The following is a 17,174-nucleotide window of genomic DNA, read 5'->3' on the forward strand; positions in this document are numbered from 1 at the left end:
TGGAAATAATAAAATATATGTTAAATGTAAAAACTATTTAATTATGAATGTGACATAATAAAAGTGAGTTTTTTTTAATGAAAACAGTGGCAGCGAAGAAGATGGGCAGGTGTTACATACTTTTAAATACCAAAAAGGTACAGTATAAAAACTATATTGTAAACATATGATTTTACAAAGTTGAATAAAATAATACAGTTAATGAAAAAAAGACAAAAATTCAAAAACGGTATCAAAACAGAGGAAGAATGAGGATTGGTTCAGGTTTTGGGAATCAATTGCGATCGATCCTCTGCTTCTTCTCGTAGGACTTCGGTGCTACGGTATCCGCCACAGTAAGGTGTGGAAACGGTAATGCCAAAAACTGATCGAGAACATTGTCAACGAAGAAGCATAGAACACTACAGCATTCCCAAACTCACGTTAACCCTCTTTTTTCGTATTTGAAATTTGTAATAAAAGACTTTCAACCTCAAACAGCTTAGCAATAGAAAACTTTATATTACACAAAAATATTTATCAAAAGACGATTATAGACAAGAAAGTTGTCTCATTAGAAATCAGAAATTTGAGATTATTGTACATGTTGTACATATTCTCAGGACACAATGCTAGCTACATGTATATGTAAACATCCTTTTTCTGTCCGAAGCGATAGATTTTATACTAAGCCTGCACCTCCAATTGCGGGTTCTAATGGATGTCTATTAGTAGCAACATATGATTTCCAGCAATGAGAATCTATCCAGTGCCACCAGCGGTAAGAGATACCATCGCAAGACAGTATGTTATATAATGTCATAATCACCACGTCGTTCTTTGCCAATCTTTTAGAAACGCTCTTTCTGTTGCTACCGTGGTAAACTTCAGCCGCGAGCATATCTCGCATGCAAGTGTGGTTGAACTCTTTCTCCCATTGCGACAACAACGATGCTAGGTAGGCCACCAGTCTGCCTCCCTTGTGACGCAATTGTCTATTGTAATGTATCCATTCGTTATCGCTGTAGTCGTTCAAGTCTTTCAGCCCCTTACTCGTGTCAGGATCCACAACAATGCATGCTGCTGGTGAGATAACAACTTGGCTTTCAAACCCTGTGTAGATCTTCAGATCTTTCGTCTTCGGACGGCCTAGCCATTAGGAATCCATGTAAATCTTGCAATCTGTCGGCCATCGACGCTAATTCTTTGTCTAGAGTCGCTTGAGCCTTTTTACTCAAATCCTTGGTTCGTGGGGATGATTTTGGTTTGATCGATATTTTATCCACATCGATGGAAGGATCAAAATTGCATAAGTAGGGATTTTCTTGATCTCCTCAAATTCATGTACTTTAACATTCTGAACCGAGTTTTGTATTTCTAATGCGACTTTCTTGATTTTTTATCTTCCTGTATCATAATATTTTCGCGCAATTGCCTACTTCCTTCCAGTAACAGTTACTAGCAGCAACTAAAAATCCATAATTAAAAAAATGGAAATGAAATTACTTTTGATAATAAAATCACAAATCACCATACTTACTTTTGATATGCTCAGCTGTTTCTGTAAATGATTCATTTTATAAACTAGTAAGACTCACTTTTGTGCAACTATTGGATCAATATTACCAACCCTAATCTCTTATTTTGCTAGATATATTGCAACTCCATATTCCATTTCCTGCTCATCTGTTGAAGAGCCTAAAATGAAACACATATACATAATTTTATAACGTGCTTCTGAAGAGTTATATTGAACGAACTATTTAATGATATAGGTTCATGCTCTGTCTTCATATAGGATGAATGAACACTGGAATCACTGTTGTGTTCTTCTGCCATGCTCTTATCATGTGATTCATTTTCATGCAAAATACAGTAAATTCTCCACAACTGTAAACACCCTTGTGGATCGTTTTAATAGTTGCCGAGTCGCCAGACTCGAATAATCATATCCCTTCTTTCCAACTTGTCCATTTTTGTTTACAAGCTGAGGGACAATTGAATAGAATTTACTGTACTGTTGACACTATTCCCAGAGTCTGAATCTATGCTCATTCTTCCACTGTTTTGGAATCTTTCTTTAGTCTTTGTTTTTTTTTTCATTAACCACATTATTGTATGTACCTTTGTCTGCAAAATAATATGTTAACAATATAGTTTCTGTACTGCATCTTTTTAACATTTAAAAGTATGCAACACTTACTATCTTCTTCACTGCCACTGGTTGAATTAAAATGACTATCCATATAGCTATCCTTCTCATTGTCAGAATATTGAAAGATATGGTTTTTAATACTCTGCTTAATGACATTTTCCTTCAACAGAGATTTTTTTGCTGTTGCAGCTCAAGAAAACAATGCTGGATAGAAAATATCAAAATAATGTGCCCTCTTACCTTGAATTTGATGGATTAACTGGGAGTTTGACTGTCTCTCATATTCGATCGTTCGAACGTAAACTTTATATACAAAGAGCCAGATAGATCAAATGGGTGAGACTGTTATGCCAAGATTTACTACTACCGGCTCGCGTACACTTGTAGGTACAACTCTATCAATAAGCTGTAAGTTGTAAGTTGGCGCGCTTATCCCCATCATTTTACTGTGCAACCAGAACCGCACAGTCTTCTCAGAAAGAGAATTGTACCATGACGTTTCAAATATCGCCGCGCTTCCGACAATTTCAATTTCTTATATGCTATGTCTTCGGCCTTTTTCACCCACAAGACCGATGTAAGGAATAGGAATATCAACTCTCGGAAGCGGCAAGAATGCTGGTGTGTAGATCCAAAATTTCGGAGTCACGAGCATTAAAAGTTCACCTTCATAAGAATGATCTGTATGTGTTCGTAATGTACATGGTCAAATAATGTTATGCAGGTAAGGTAAGATTGTTTAAAAAAAATTTATCTAATATTGTATGAACACTTATATAGATTCTTTTAATATTGTGACATAAAAATCAAGAAATAAGTGATATTTCAGCTTTGTTTTCAAATTATTGATGATTAAAAATCTTTTTGATCCGACAATGATAGTCTGCATAATTTAGATTTTAGATTAAGAGTTGCTATTTGTAGATTTTAATTATTAATAGTGAAAACGGAATCGAACTTCTAATATTTTTATTCTTGATTTTTATGTTACTTTATTTTCAAATATGATTCCTTACATTTTCTCCTTCTATTATTGAATGAACAGTTATTACTAAATGTTTGGACCATATGCAAAAGGCGGGAATATTCAAATACTTTGCTCTTAGAGAAAATATTCCTTTAGTTTTTATAAAAACAAACTTCTTCCAACTATAAGGCAACAACTATTACTCGAAATAGTGACGTGAAATAAATACAACAATTAGAAATGCTTTCGTTTAATAAAATTCATTAAAAATGTTTAGTGTGTACAGATCATATATTGCATGTGCACTTTATTGCATACAGATAATACACTTCTTTTTTTTGATATTAATTATGCTATAAAATATGAAATAAATAATATGAACTTTATATAAGAATTGTATACATTACAAAATTTTCTTATAAGGCGTCCGGCTCTGTTTGAACAGTTTTATTTTCCAATTCGTTTTCCTTGTTTAGAGAACCATATTTATTCGCAATATTTACTAATTCCCGCAGTGTTGCATTTTCCTCCTTTAAACTATGATACATTTCCTTCTCTTTTAATTCATTTTCTTCGTCTATAGCAGCTGCGGTTCTCATTATTGCTGCCATTTCATTAATTTTATCAGCTTGACTTGTAATTATCTACAATTTTATAAGAACCAAGATAAAGTAATACTACAATAAACTAGTGGTACCAATTATAATTGAAAGCAACTTATACTTACATTAGTATACTTTGAATTCTGTAATGATGTAAGATCTGTTTTACACAGACGTAACAAAGCTGCAGTTTGTTGTCTGTATTTAGACATTATTAACTCAAGAGCATGTTGATGGTCTTTTAATGCATTCTTCAATTGCTTATTTTGAGCTTGTATTTCTTGCAAGTGCTTACTTTCCCTGTGTATATTTGCAATTAATTGTACGTGTGGTCTTTGTTTTGCTTCTTTGTTCAAAATTTCTACTTCTTCTTGATACTATACGTTTTATAATACAAACAGAAAGTATAAAAATTAGAATTTTATTCTCATTTCCATAAAAATATCAATACAATTACTTTTATCATATTAAAGAAATTTGTCAACAACATATTATTAAAGAATTTAATTATGTTACTTTTATATAATTTATTATTGGGTTTAAATTATTGTTTTCTATAATTTATCAATTATCTATCATAAATTACAGTTTGGTACAAGTTAACATAAGTATGTAATTTTTTTACCTGTTTCATATTAATGATCTGACTAAAAACTGATTCTATTTCGCTTATCAAATTATCGGCAGCACTTTCATGATCTGATATTTTAATTACTAATTTCTTAGCATCCAATATAATTTGTTGAAAGGTTAGTGACATCTGTAAAGATATATAAATGTCATTAACATACAAAAATACATACCTATAAAGTTATTCGTTAAATTAAGCATATACATATTTATTAATTTTAATGCACCATATTCTATTGAAAGTCTTAATCTATGATGATGCACATTTTATTTTTGCATTAAAACCATTTGAGATAAATAAGGTTACCACCTTTATCAGAAAGCTGTAGATTATTGCTGATTAATAGATGTGATCCTTCTGGAAAGAGTCTAATTATTTCAATTCCGTAGATAAAGATAACAGTTAAACATATTTAACTTACGATAAAGGAATTGGAAATTTTTTAAAAGACTAGATATACATATGTGTCGTATTGATATGTGCGTAAGAATATTTCACTTGTTTCATTCGAATCATTGTAATATTCGACTAAACTAAACGTGTAATATTTTATCTTTCCTACAATTACAAAGTAGAAATCTTCTTCATAAGAAATCTATAGAACAATACATCTATAAACGGTTCGAAGTTGACGAACGTAAAATAGGTTATACTCACACTGAAACTGTCAAATATTTCTCCTACCGTTTTCAATGTCCGTACATATGTACATACATATATGTATACATAAACGTTAAAAGAGTTCTTACCTCTTATAGATGCAAAATTTAATGCTAGCAATATTTTGGCACAGCTTTAATCGTTAATTCATCTAGCTTGAAATGTGTGCGAAATTATTGTGGCCGACGTTACTAGCTGTATAAATACGATCGTTCATTTTGGAATGCTTCCATAAGATCATTCATTTACCAATTGAAGGACGACTAAATTCTTACGTCATACTTGTGTATGTGTAGGGTTGAGCATTAATCGATTAATATTTTTCACTCGATTGATTAATTAATGATTACGATTAAAACAAATTAATTATTACTTGATGGAATTAGTCACCGATTATAAATAACAATCATTGTTCATCTGTCACCACTCAGAAACATTTCACTAATTCTTATTTTAATCGAAATTGAATTGAAATTCAAAACTGCTAATAAAACAACAGTAATTTAAATAGTTAATCGTTATGTACATATGTACTTCTTCATTATATTTACTAGTACTTATTAAACGTAATTAGGAGGTTAAGAATTATACGTTTATACGTAATAAAAACGAACCTCATTTATTAATTAGTATTAATAAAATATAGTATTAATTAGTATTAATAAAATATAGTATTAATATAGTATTAATAAAATTTCCGTCATCTATAATTGATGTGTGTAGAGATTTATTAATTTTATTGAAATACATTCAAGTTTTTGTGTATTCTAAAACAATTATTTACTTCATTAAACTGATTGTTTTGATAGCCTAAGTATCTATTTATATATGACTTTGTATGTAGCTGTTTATTTTGTAGTCAATATTAATTATTCTATTGGTCAAATTTTTTGTTGTGTCTATAAACAATAATTTTTCTATCATAAAGTACTTAAATAATAAAGTGATGAGGTACACTATGTACGTTAATTGTACATACATTTCACATGTATTTAGAAGTCACAGTTTATACATGAAAATTATTAATAATCCAAACAGTAAATGAAACAATAGTATTTTTAAAAATTTAAATATTAATTTTTTAATAATTTCTCGTTACTATATAATATTTAGAAAAATATTGTAACATTTTTTACTTATACTCTTATAGTTCCATAAAAATTATTGTTCAAATATTTTTTAAATATAATAGTATAAAATTATTGAATTTTCATAGTTGTAAATGGATTACAATTTTTTTTATAGCGATTATATATATAAAATAGTTTATATCGTTGATAAAAATACTTTTTCTGGTATTATGAAAATTTGTAAATTCCATAAATGCGAAAGAATCCACAGTGATCTAACTGTTTGTGAACACATTTTATACGCGTATAATTGTGGTATAATATACTCAAAATACTATACAATACTCGAAACATTATACTCGTTGAGAGTAATATGTTCATAATAATACTTGTTTGATCTGATCGATTTATTTTTCCTACGTATATTATAAATTGTCTACTTCCATGGCAGGATTTTCATATGATCGTTTTGATTCTGTCTCTGTCCTCCGTTGTTCGTCCGCCCAACTTTGTTTCTCACCAGATGCATATAAACCATAGATGACTGCACCCAATAAATAAACTGCACCAGCAATTATGAACACTGTGCGCCACTCTTCGGGACTCTATAGAATGTATTATTATCGATTAACACAATTGATCGATTAATTAAATGATATCAAGGTAAAAATTAAATAGCGATTTTTCACTGTAATAATTCACTGACAAATTCAGATAAAAATAAGTACATTGTGACATACTAACTTACTTTATTTTGAACAATGTAACCAGTAATGATAGGGCTAACAACACCAGGCAATGTTGCAATAGTGTTCCCTATTCCCATGAGTACACTTGCATGCCTAGGAGCAATGTCTAAATGATTTACCCTAAGAGGAAAACAAAATGCAGATCAATATATATTATCGATTACAGATTTCTGTAATATTTTTACTACTGTGCTTAATATTTTAATACTTCGTATTCGTTTTAATATTTCTTAAAATATAAATTACCCGAAACCAGACCACGCAAAACCACCGAGGCCAACAGCTATAGTGATACAAATAACTACTCCTGCAGGTGTGAAGATGAAACCTGTAGTCGTCATAAATATTGTTTGGAATACGAAAGCCCCGCAATTGAATAATTTGCGAACCTACGACAGGAAATTTGTTACGATAAGTTTCTGTGAAAAATATATCAAACACATCGACAGATGCGTGAATAAATATTTAACCCACCTGCGTGGTTGTCAACAATTTCCTCGCTCTTAAATAATCTGCTAAGTGTCCAGAAATTTGAACGACCAAAGTCATGACTAAATACGGCAGGGCGGATAAGTATCCAGTCTTGTCCAACTTGAAGTCGAGAATATCTGAGAAATAAGTTAATAATTTTCAATCATTAGAGTTAATGCTATATACAGTGAGTAACAATAATGACCGCACATCATTTTAGAACGCATAATTTTTTAAACGTGTCCCAAATAACTTGAATTTAATTGAGATGTTAGACTGATTAGTTTACTGAACAATGGGTAAAGAAATTTTTGTAAAAATTACAATTGGTTGAAATGACGAAGAGAGTTAAAAAGTGATGTTTTTTTCAACTTCCTTATTTAAGCCTATCTTGGTGATTTGTATGCGCACTGTAAATTTCATCAAAAATCGGTTGACTAATCGGTCGACTATCTTTAATAAGATAGCTAAAGTTGCAGTTCTACACGACTTTCAGCTAATAACTGTAGTAAATCTTAAGATTTTTACATATTTCAATAACTTGATTCTGCGTCAACCGATTCGATGAAATTTTCATAATGCATATGAATTATCGAAATTTACAAAACGCATTGTTCACATTTTCGTTTTAGGCTCAGATACAAAGATAAAAGACATGAGTTTTTTTTATTATTTTTGTTACTGCAATCAATTACAATTTCCGGAAAAATGTTTTTACTCATTTTCTACTGTAAACTAATCAATCTAACGTCTCACGAAAATTCGAGTAATTTGGCTTAATTTTAAAAGCATTTTAAGTGGTGTCCAAATATTATCGTTATTCGCTGTATGTATGGTATAATACAGTTTCCCAGTATTTTTTGGCTTTATCTTATGAATAGTCTATTTCTGTTTGTCAAAGTTTCTAAGTATAGCTAAGCGTGTAATTTTGTCCCAAAAAGGCAGATTGAAAATAAAAAAGTAATATAAAGTAATATGTGTTAGACCAACCGCTCATAAATGTCGGCAGTTGAGTGAGCATAGTGTAGAAACCCCAATTTTCGCTAAAATGTGCTGCAATGATAGCCCACACTGGCGGAGAAGTGAACATTTTCTTCCATGGATGAGTAATTTTCTGCAAGGTTGAAAAATAGTCTTCTTAGAAATACTCGAGCCTTTTGCATTGTTCAAGTACAGTAGAAACTCGATTATTCGGTCCTTCAATATCAAAATTATCTAATATCCAAATACGTTTCACATGGAATCAGCTCAATCTAAGGCAATTCATATGCAAAACGATTTGCTGCATAAATCAATAATGATGAAATCTAGCATTGTAACCGAGTTACTGTTCTATCAACCGATCATTCACGATACAGTGCTTAGCCTGGATAATCAAGATTCCACTGTAGTAAGTACCAGTTGATATTTTTGATTCAATTCCGTTGCATACTCACCTCTTCCTTGTTGCTATTCCCAAGGGAACTTTTGATATATTCTAGTTCCGCTTCGGAAATGTACGGATCATCTTCCGGCCTGTCCTTCACGATTATCCACCAAAGAAAGAACCACACGAGGCCCGCGGCCCCGAAAACGTAAAAAATGGACTCCCATCCAAGGTGTTCTGCCATTAAACCGGCGATTGGCATGGCAAACACTGTGCCGAGGAAACTTCCGGAAAACGCGAGGGTTGCTAATTTCGATCTTTCCAGAGGAGGCGCCCATTGCGCCCATATCGCGTGTATGCAAGGATAAGTGACGCCCTGCAAACAAATTTACAATCTGCCATCTGTTACATCCTATTAACTCTCCCTCTTCGCGTTTTACGCTTTACCCTCCCTCTACGTTAGTTGTAATTAAATTTATTACTGTTCTCATCATCGTGAATGTTATTTATCACATTACTACCATCATGTAGCATAATTCTTAGTGTTAATACTATTTCTATTTTCACCGTCTTCATTGTTACAGAACCACAATTTCTCCGCAACTATTGATAAGACCCATGCCTGCGTTTACATCTTTTACATCTCACTTTAAAAATAGCTCATAATCTGACGTCCAATTGGACAGGAAACGACTTCGTAACCACAGTAGAGTAGATCGTTGAATTCGTTTTGATAACGGGTGTGACATTACGAAATCAAGAATATATAATAATATGTGCATTTAAAAAAAAATGTTGTTATATTGAAATTTAGAGAAGCCTGCATGTCGATTAACTTTCATTGGAAACATTTTTTCGCGAAATCATCAGAAATGTTTGAAAATTGTGACAGCAGCAACTTCTTCAATCGAAACAAGAACCAACCACACTTTGGTAAATTCCTCTGTTGTGTTCTAGCAACATATGACATCAATTAATTAGAAATTAAACAGAAAAAGAGTTTAAAAAACTTAACCCCTTAACGCGGATATTTTAATCTATATGTGTCATTCCGAAACTAAATCATTTATTAAACTTGTTTAACGTCTGAGATAGCTTCGAATTTAATCAGTTTTATACTGTTTAAAACTATTCTTTGTTAATTTAGTGTGCTCGTGACATACAGTGGCATGGCTGTTAAGAAGTTAAGAGTCTTAAAATTTCTCTGTCGTAAACGAGTTATTATGCATTCTCATTGTAGTCCTTTAATACGTTTATCTAGTGCAGCCGATTTTCGTTACGGACATTTATGCTTTTTCCTTGTATTTGTCACGGTCGAATCTAGATTTGCATAAAAATGAGAAGACTCGTCAAACAGGTTGAACAGCATTTTTCAATGTTGACGTGTTTCTGGGATTTCCCTGGGATTCAAAAATACACTATCAGACCGGTTTAAATTAAAAATATAACGAAAATATAACGAAATAAACTATACTCCACATAAAACAAAAAGTGAAAAAAGTGCAATCTAAAATATCGAAAATTTGCACAAAAATGTTCGATTTTTATTTAATCGAATATTTTCTTCAGGAAATAAGATATCAAGATATAAGATGTCCTCCACATTCCACTAGTCTGTGCGGCTGTATAGAACAGCACAATAAAATATTGTACACTTACGGAATCGCATGTCAGACATTAATCTGACGAATTAATGTCAGACATTAATGATTGATTAATATGAAGATTAGTTTCACTGCAGTTGTGCTTCAAACAAATTAATTTTAGTATTAAAAACCGATTTTTTAAATTGAAAAATTTAACACTCGGACGACGTATTTCATTAACATACCAGAAGGAATACTTTAAAAAAATATGTTGAAAAAAATCGATAAATAAAATTACAAATGATCCTAAAAACATACTAAACTACCTCACAGATTCCTTCGATTATCCTTAGAGAAATTAGGATGTAAACGCTTATTCTTGTCAATGGCGGCGTAATAATGGTGAAAAAGGCTGTGGCTGCGATTCCGAGACCAAAAACCCTTTTCCCACCTATACGAGCTCCGAGCCATCCTCCGAGTAATTGGGTACTCAAATATCCGTAGAAGAACGAGCTCAGGACCAGCCCTTGCGTTTTCGAGTCCCAATCGAACTCTTTCTCCTGCAAAGAACACGCTAAATCTGTATACAAATAAAATTATGCAAAACAGAGGTAATTCTTACATATTCTAAATAACAGAGTTTCACGATTTTTCTTATTCCTTACTTGTTCTATCTTTCACCGATAAAAGTAAACAATAAGACATACGAAGCGTGCAAGAAGTTAATAGTAATATCCGTGCAACATTCTTTCGTTTATGTGTGTATATGAATTTGGATCGCTTCAGGTTCAAAGAACAACGACGAGCGCTTCGGATAACCGTTTATCAGCAAAGACAAGTCAAGTCAATGGGTAAAGTACTATAAACACATCGTATTTCTGATAAGATCTCTTCCTTGATCCATTCATGCCACTAATCACTGATTCTGGTCTATTGACACGTTCTGAAAATTGTACGACTGTGTCTGTACTTCTGCGCATGCACATGTACGGAAAGATTGGAAAATATCTTGTCTTCTTCCACGATGCTTAATAATTATTACAAATTTTCTGTCAACGGTGACCAAAAAAAAATCGATTACTCACAAAGTAAATATTTCCGTCGGCATCGACTTTCTTAACGTTTGCAGTCATCGCGACAATAGCCACGCTCAAATTGACTCGAAGTATGTACGAAGTGAAGAATCCTAGGAACGCCAATATTCCCACCACGTATCTTCTCTTTTTCCAAAATATCCACGATGGTACGACCTCATCTTCGTATTTTACACTATCATCGAACAGCAGATACACAAAAATCGAAATAAACATTTATTAGCATCGCATCGGTAAAGGTCAAATATATTGGGTTGGCAACTAAGTAATTGCCGATTTCAGTTATAGATGTTTCTCACTCCCATTTTTATGATATCCGTAAATGTTATATTATAAAATTATTATTATGTTATTTTTTATTATCCGTGAATGTTAGCAACTGGACAAATTGAATGCAGCGGTCAAGGGAAAGCGACCAGAATTGGTCAATCGTAAAGGTGTCATTTTCCAGCAGGACAATGCTAGACCGCACACGTCTTTGTCCACTCGGTAAAAATTGATGGATATTGGTTGGGAATCGATGTTACACCCACCATATAGCCCTGATCTCGCGCCATCGGATTACCACTTATTTCGATCCCTGGACAACTCCCTTCGTGGCAAAACTTTTAACGATGATGACGCTGTAAAATCTCACTTAACTCGGTTTTTGGCCGAAAAGGATCAGACTTTCTACGAGCGTGGAATTTTCAAGTTTGTCGGAGAGACGGCAAAAGGTCATCGAACAAAATGGAAAATACATTACAGATTAAACTTCGTTCTAAGGAAAAAAATTTTTTATTTCATTGAACAAATCGGCAATTACTTAGTTGCCAATTCAATAGATCAGTCACGCTACGCCAACGACTCTGTCGACGCAATAAGTTCCATGTGAAGGGAATTTCTCTCTTCGAAATAAACAAAGGATCAGGGGGAGTTACCGTAAAATAATATTGTAGTTATATAAAACTCACGTGCCGTACTCTGTGTCCTTGGCGGTATCAACGGTGTTCGACTTCTTTCTCTCCATCGTGTCCTGAAAGGTGACTGGTTTCAAATGCAGCTCAGTGAACTCTATTATACTTCGCGAAATAGTACAACCAGTCGCATGATATACGCCTTTGTTTATGCACGCCTAACCCTTGCCTGAACTTTCTTCACAATTTATAGCGTTCGGGTAACGTTTATTATAATCGGGCAAGCTTCATCGGAACTGCCGTAATAATCGCGACAGAACAGGCCAATTTCGAACTGGAATCGGAGACTTTGTTGTTTTATTATTAACAGAAGGAACATTCGTTCTGTCGCCTATTGCAAAACGACGAAATCGAACGAGAAACTAACGACATCAGAGAAAGGATTATTGTGTGCAGACAAGTAGTCGCAATGACCTAATAAAATCACGAAAGTAGAAAGTGCCGTGTACTTCGAACAGCCGAAGACGCTGCGGGCAATAACGGGAATATGTATTGCTATCTTGCAAATGAGACGAAAGAATCGAAGATGTCCAGCGAGTATCAAATATTCATTACAATCGCAATATTGTAACAGAAAAACTGCAAGGAAAAATTCGGAAAAGATACGATAATAAAAGATACGATACGATATATCGTATAATTCCACTTTACAATGAAACATCTGTCTTGCTGATAAGACTACATTGTTAATCACATCGTCCGTCTTCCGCGGCTTTATCAATAATCTGAGTATGTATTCGATCGTGTTAAGATATTGTTTCAATTGCAAAAGTATTAATTTTAATCCCAGTTTTGAAAAATGCTCCTGCAACTTCCTTCATCTGCAGATCAATCGGATCGTTGACACTGATTCATCGACGGATGCGTTCTCAAACGTGTTTCAACTTTATCGAAAATAAAAGTTTGCCGAACCAATTGAAAGATTAAAATCACACTTCACCCGCTCGTTTTTCACATAAAAGGATAAAATCCGCCGTCGAATTATAATTAGCATTCCTCGATAAAGTTTAATCCTCGCGACGCAAACTCGCAAAATTCACCTACACTCGATTTATACGTTTTTCCTAACTGCACTGCCAATACGTTTTACGATAAAATCGTTTAGCCAAACGAAACTCGTCAGAAGCATCGTAATCTTCATCGCGATTGTTACTTTCAATTTTGGCGTATAAAAACTAGTTCTCTGGTTCTCTTCAGGACACCGCAATGCGGAGTGTCTCGGCGATCGCAGCCAGCTGCGTATCGCAGTTGCTGTGTTTCGAGCCCTGTCGTGCTTCGAGAAGTCAGTGTATTCACGAAATTTAGTGGTTCCTCGATTTATCCGGTACCTCGTCGTCCGAATGCACTAGCAATTTTTCGAGTACGCTTTCATCCATGGCCAGATTATCGACGTGCTGGCGCGACATTCTCCGCACAGGTACCACGGCAACCTGTTACGCAAAGCAACAGTTGTGTATACACGTGGTGCCTGCATGCGATTTGCCAGCTCGTGCCACGATATTTAAATGCGCCCATAAAGACGATAGTAATGCAATAATGCATAGCGTAATCATTTCTTTTAACATTTTTTGTCGTAATACGGCCATAAATGCCATAAATGCCGCATTACCGACGAAACAGGGACGATAACTGTTCCTAGAACGTATTTACTTCTGTGACAAACTTTTCGTCCAACGAGCACCACTTTCGTGCTTCCTTCCCGTTTCAAGGCAGAACAATTCGACCAGAACAATGAGCCGTGATTTCGCGGGGACAGCGTTACAATGCTTCGCGACTTTCTAATTTGATAGTGTCCAAAAAAGGTTAACAGCGAGGGTAATGGACGATTGCGAAATTCGGTCACCACTAGACAAATCTGGAATATTCATGACTGCACATGCCCGCAGATGAGATTTTCTTCTTCGTTCAATCGAATCACTCAACGACGTAATCATTTACATTTGCTATCGATTTTACGAACCAAATTACGAACCGATTTCACCGGTTTCACGTACCCCGCTTGTTGACATTATCTGGCATGTTTAAAATCGCGCTAAAGGATAAATTTATTTCTGTCACGTTAAGACAACACGTATTGGTTTTGTGTATACCGATTTAGACTCGATTATAGTAGAACAAGCAGATTGCCGATTTTATGCGTTCGCAGGGTTTTTGATCGTTTACAAAGAAATGTTTAAAAAAGATCCATTTCTGTCTCGATCGACTCGAATGGAGAATGCATATCGAGCTGCTTGATTTTGGAAAAATTCACTCGCGAAAATTCATATTTGTTCAGAAATCCACAATCTGTTAATATCTCGCGCTTTCGTACGAACCTTGTACAATTGTCCAATTTAAACGCGAATCATCGAGGAAGTTTAGAACGCGTTTGCCACGACTATAAACGATTCGCACGATGGACGATCAAACATTTCGGATTACGTTGACGTACTGCACTCGCGATCAACGGCGAAACGATTGTCACGATGTAAATGATAAGACCACGGTCCCGCGCGAGCGCTTCGACATTATTGATCGTCGCTTTAACACCGCTACGCTACTTTTTCCTCTTATATTCCAGTTACTAATTTTTGAGAAGCAGTGCGCGTGCTTTCACACACTTTCACGAAAAGGCTCTCGAAACCTGAAAAGTCGCTGCGATTTGTAATGCGTTCTTGAATAGTAGATTACGATTTCTCTTGCAGCTAATCTCGTGTTCGAGGAAATTAAGTCTGAATTTCATCCTACGTGCCTGATAGTTTCTAGCTATGGAAATGAAAAAAGTAACCACTGCTTCAGATTTTCAGCTTTCGAAATTACGACGCTATGTAAAAATTTGTTTATCTTTAGGATTAAGATTGCTAAGATTAAAAAACTTTTAATGTGCCGTGTTTCATTACTAAACTTAGAGCATGACATTGTGTCTGAGCTTAAGTGCTTTCTGTGTGCAGAAACGTTATCGGCTTTTTCTCTAATCCCTATGTCTGTTAATAAAAATCATTTATTATCAATGCTTCCCGTTTCACAATTGGTTCTGTCACGATTTTCTGCAAGCTGCGAAACGAGCGACAACGCTGCGTTATAATTTCAGTGAGTTATTACGTTAGTATGCTCAACTCGAACTGTTATACTTAAATCGATAACTCCGTCTAGGCTTATTGAAAAATAAATTATCTGAATCAATCAGCAACATATTGCTTCCTGGTTGAATGATTTAATGAGATTCGCACGGAGATAAGAATGCATGAGTAACATAGGTGTAGAAAGTCCCAAGGAAATCTAGTTTATGAAAGGAGATTGCATTGCAAGAGATTTCGCTCCTAAAAAAAAATGCGCGCTGACATTTAAACAAAGGTATTCAATGTATGTGATCGATTATGCAGCATCAATTAAATGTTACTCGTTGCACCGATACAATTTTTCCATGTATATAAAATAATAATTGATGACATATCAAAACTGCAATAATCGATTGTACAACAAACTAATGTACAACTACACTTCACGAGTATGTTTATTATGTTGTGGATATGGTATTATATTCTAATGACACACTCTGATAATTTTGAACAAAGTGAAGAAATAAAATAAAATGAAATAATCGAGATAAATGATGTGTCAAGCGATGTAGCAGCTAATTGCAAGAGCTGTCAGTAAATTTAACCCAGTTGAAGAACTTTGTTTGCACTAAGAGACAATTTAGGATTAAGCAAGATAAGGGAAAAATACTGGCGAAATTTTTTAATGGGACCGAATAATAAAACGAATCTCCTAGCAAATGATGTTGAAGCTCGGCTTGATCCAACGGAGATAAAAATTACTGTGAAAATACTTACCTTGTGATTAATGCTTTGAATTGCATAAATTATTATCCATAAACACAATAATGACGTTGCCGTCGTGTTAACACTAGCACTCGGAAATTCACATCAGATAAAACAATAAATAAATTTAAGCTATCGAGAATTTGTACTATTATTGTAGCATGAAAAATCTATTCTTCTATTATTTTAGAACAAATTCCATAAATCGGAAACATGGAATGGTCATAACGCTATGCAGGATGGAGCGACTGACCGGAATAAACGGAAAACGTTAAGTGGGTAAGTAGTCGGCTGTGCAGGTAGAACTTGAACATATATAGGAGATTGGAAATTGTTCTTTGCACCAATCGGAGCACCGTATCGCCGGTGTAATGGCACGAATATTATGCAATACCAATCTCGTGCGGTAACTCAAAAATATTTTGTTCGCATCCGGCCGTCTGCGACGTCGCCGTTGAGTGTTTCCGCGACCATCCTGCGGTTTTTTGATCATCACAAAGTTTCACTTTTAATGATCGAAAAAATTACATCTCCTGGCTTTTATCCGTATTACTTATCGTCAGCTCTATTTGAAAGATATCATTTGACGGTAGTAATCATTATGTTAATACCATCCTTCGTTTTTACGTATCTAAAACCTTTCCCAAACATTGGATAAACCTACAAAGCAATTAGTGTTCTAATTTTAATTTATAACGTCTGTTACTTGTTAACAGAGAATTAGCGGGTCGTGATAGTTGTTACCATAAGCAACCATCGGTGTCTTATGATTAAAACTGAGTTCAATTGTTACATCTACGTGCTGGTAGAAAACGTTATTAACAAAGAATGCTCATAATACAAATAACTATGGTAAATATAATTCATGGTACAAATCAAGAATAATAAAATTGCGTGGAGGCTCCGTTTTCGAGAAAATTGCATAGAAATATCAGTCGAGTATACCTGTACTTAATTAATAATCGATCATTATAGACCGCTAATACAATTGTTTGCACATATGATATAATGTCAGGGCTTGTTTACTATCGGGATACGATTGAAGGATACGTTAAACACACAGGATACTAAAATAATCAGCGTAT

At 34.1% G+C, this 17,174-nt stretch overlaps 2 protein-coding genes and 1 long non-coding RNA gene across 10 annotated transcripts; all 3 read right to left on the reverse strand.

Annotated features, from left to right (window-relative positions):
* Nucleotides 1-138: 138 nt before the first annotated feature.
* On the reverse strand, nucleotides 139-3,182 carry LOC117221681 (uncharacterized). Its single transcript, XR_004490549.2, has 4 exons — nucleotides 2,375-3,182; nucleotides 2,183-2,294; nucleotides 1,520-2,109; nucleotides 139-1,447 (listed from the first exon to the last, which is right to left on the reverse strand). It is a non-coding gene; the product is annotated as an uncharacterized LOC117221681 (long non-coding RNA).
* Nucleotides 3,183-3,335: 153 nt separating this feature from the next.
* Nucleotides 3,336-5,257, reverse strand: LOC117221672 (Fibroblast growth factor receptor 1 oncogene partner 2). Of its 4 annotated transcripts, none has more exons than XM_076523752.1 (5): nucleotides 5,084-5,257; nucleotides 4,644-4,691; nucleotides 4,329-4,463; nucleotides 3,829-4,080; nucleotides 3,336-3,745 (listed from the first exon to the last, which is right to left on the reverse strand). In XM_076523752.1, the coding sequence occupies exons 3-5, from the start codon at nucleotides 4,461-4,463 to the stop codon at nucleotides 3,518-3,520; spliced, it is 615 nt and encodes a 204-aa protein (XP_076379867.1). In that variant the 5' UTR covers nucleotides 4,644-4,691; nucleotides 5,084-5,257; the 3' UTR covers nucleotides 3,336-3,517. The 4 variants fall into 4 exon arrangements, with proteins under 4 accessions (XP_076379867.1, XP_076379866.1, XP_076379865.1 ...); XM_076523751.1 differs by lacking the exon at nucleotides 5,084-5,257 and adding an exon at nucleotides 4,756-4,982; XM_076523750.1 differs by lacking the exon at nucleotides 4,644-4,691 and having other exon boundaries at nucleotides 5,084-5,256.
* Nucleotides 5,258-5,699: 442 nt separating this feature from the next.
* Nucleotides 5,700-16,372, reverse strand: MFS9 (major facilitator superfamily transporter 9). 5 transcript variants are annotated; one of them, XM_033472813.2, is made up of 10 exons: nucleotides 16,102-16,372; nucleotides 12,284-12,345; nucleotides 11,322-11,505; nucleotides 10,563-10,796; nucleotides 8,721-9,026; nucleotides 8,275-8,398; nucleotides 7,288-7,421; nucleotides 7,060-7,202; nucleotides 6,813-6,933; nucleotides 5,700-6,669 (listed from the first exon to the last, which is right to left on the reverse strand). In XM_033472813.2, the coding sequence occupies exons 2-10, from the start codon at nucleotides 12,337-12,339 to the stop codon at nucleotides 6,490-6,492; spliced, it is 1,482 nt and encodes a 493-aa protein (XP_033328704.2). In that variant the 5' UTR covers nucleotides 12,340-12,345; nucleotides 16,102-16,372; the 3' UTR covers nucleotides 5,700-6,489. The 5 variants fall into 5 exon arrangements, with proteins under 5 accessions (XP_033328704.2, XP_033328705.2, XP_076379859.1 ...); XM_033472814.2 differs by lacking the exon at nucleotides 16,102-16,372 and adding an exon at nucleotides 14,602-14,770; XM_076523744.1 differs by lacking the exon at nucleotides 16,102-16,372 and adding an exon at nucleotides 14,281-14,533.
* Between the last annotated feature and the right edge of the window lie 802 nt (nucleotides 16,373-17,174).

Source organism: Megalopta genalis, chromosome 7 (genome assembly GCF_051020955.1).
Source record: "Megalopta genalis isolate 19385.01 chromosome 7, iyMegGena1_principal, whole genome shotgun sequence".
Classification (NCBI taxonomy): domain Eukaryota; kingdom Metazoa; phylum Arthropoda; class Insecta; order Hymenoptera; family Halictidae; genus Megalopta; species Megalopta genalis.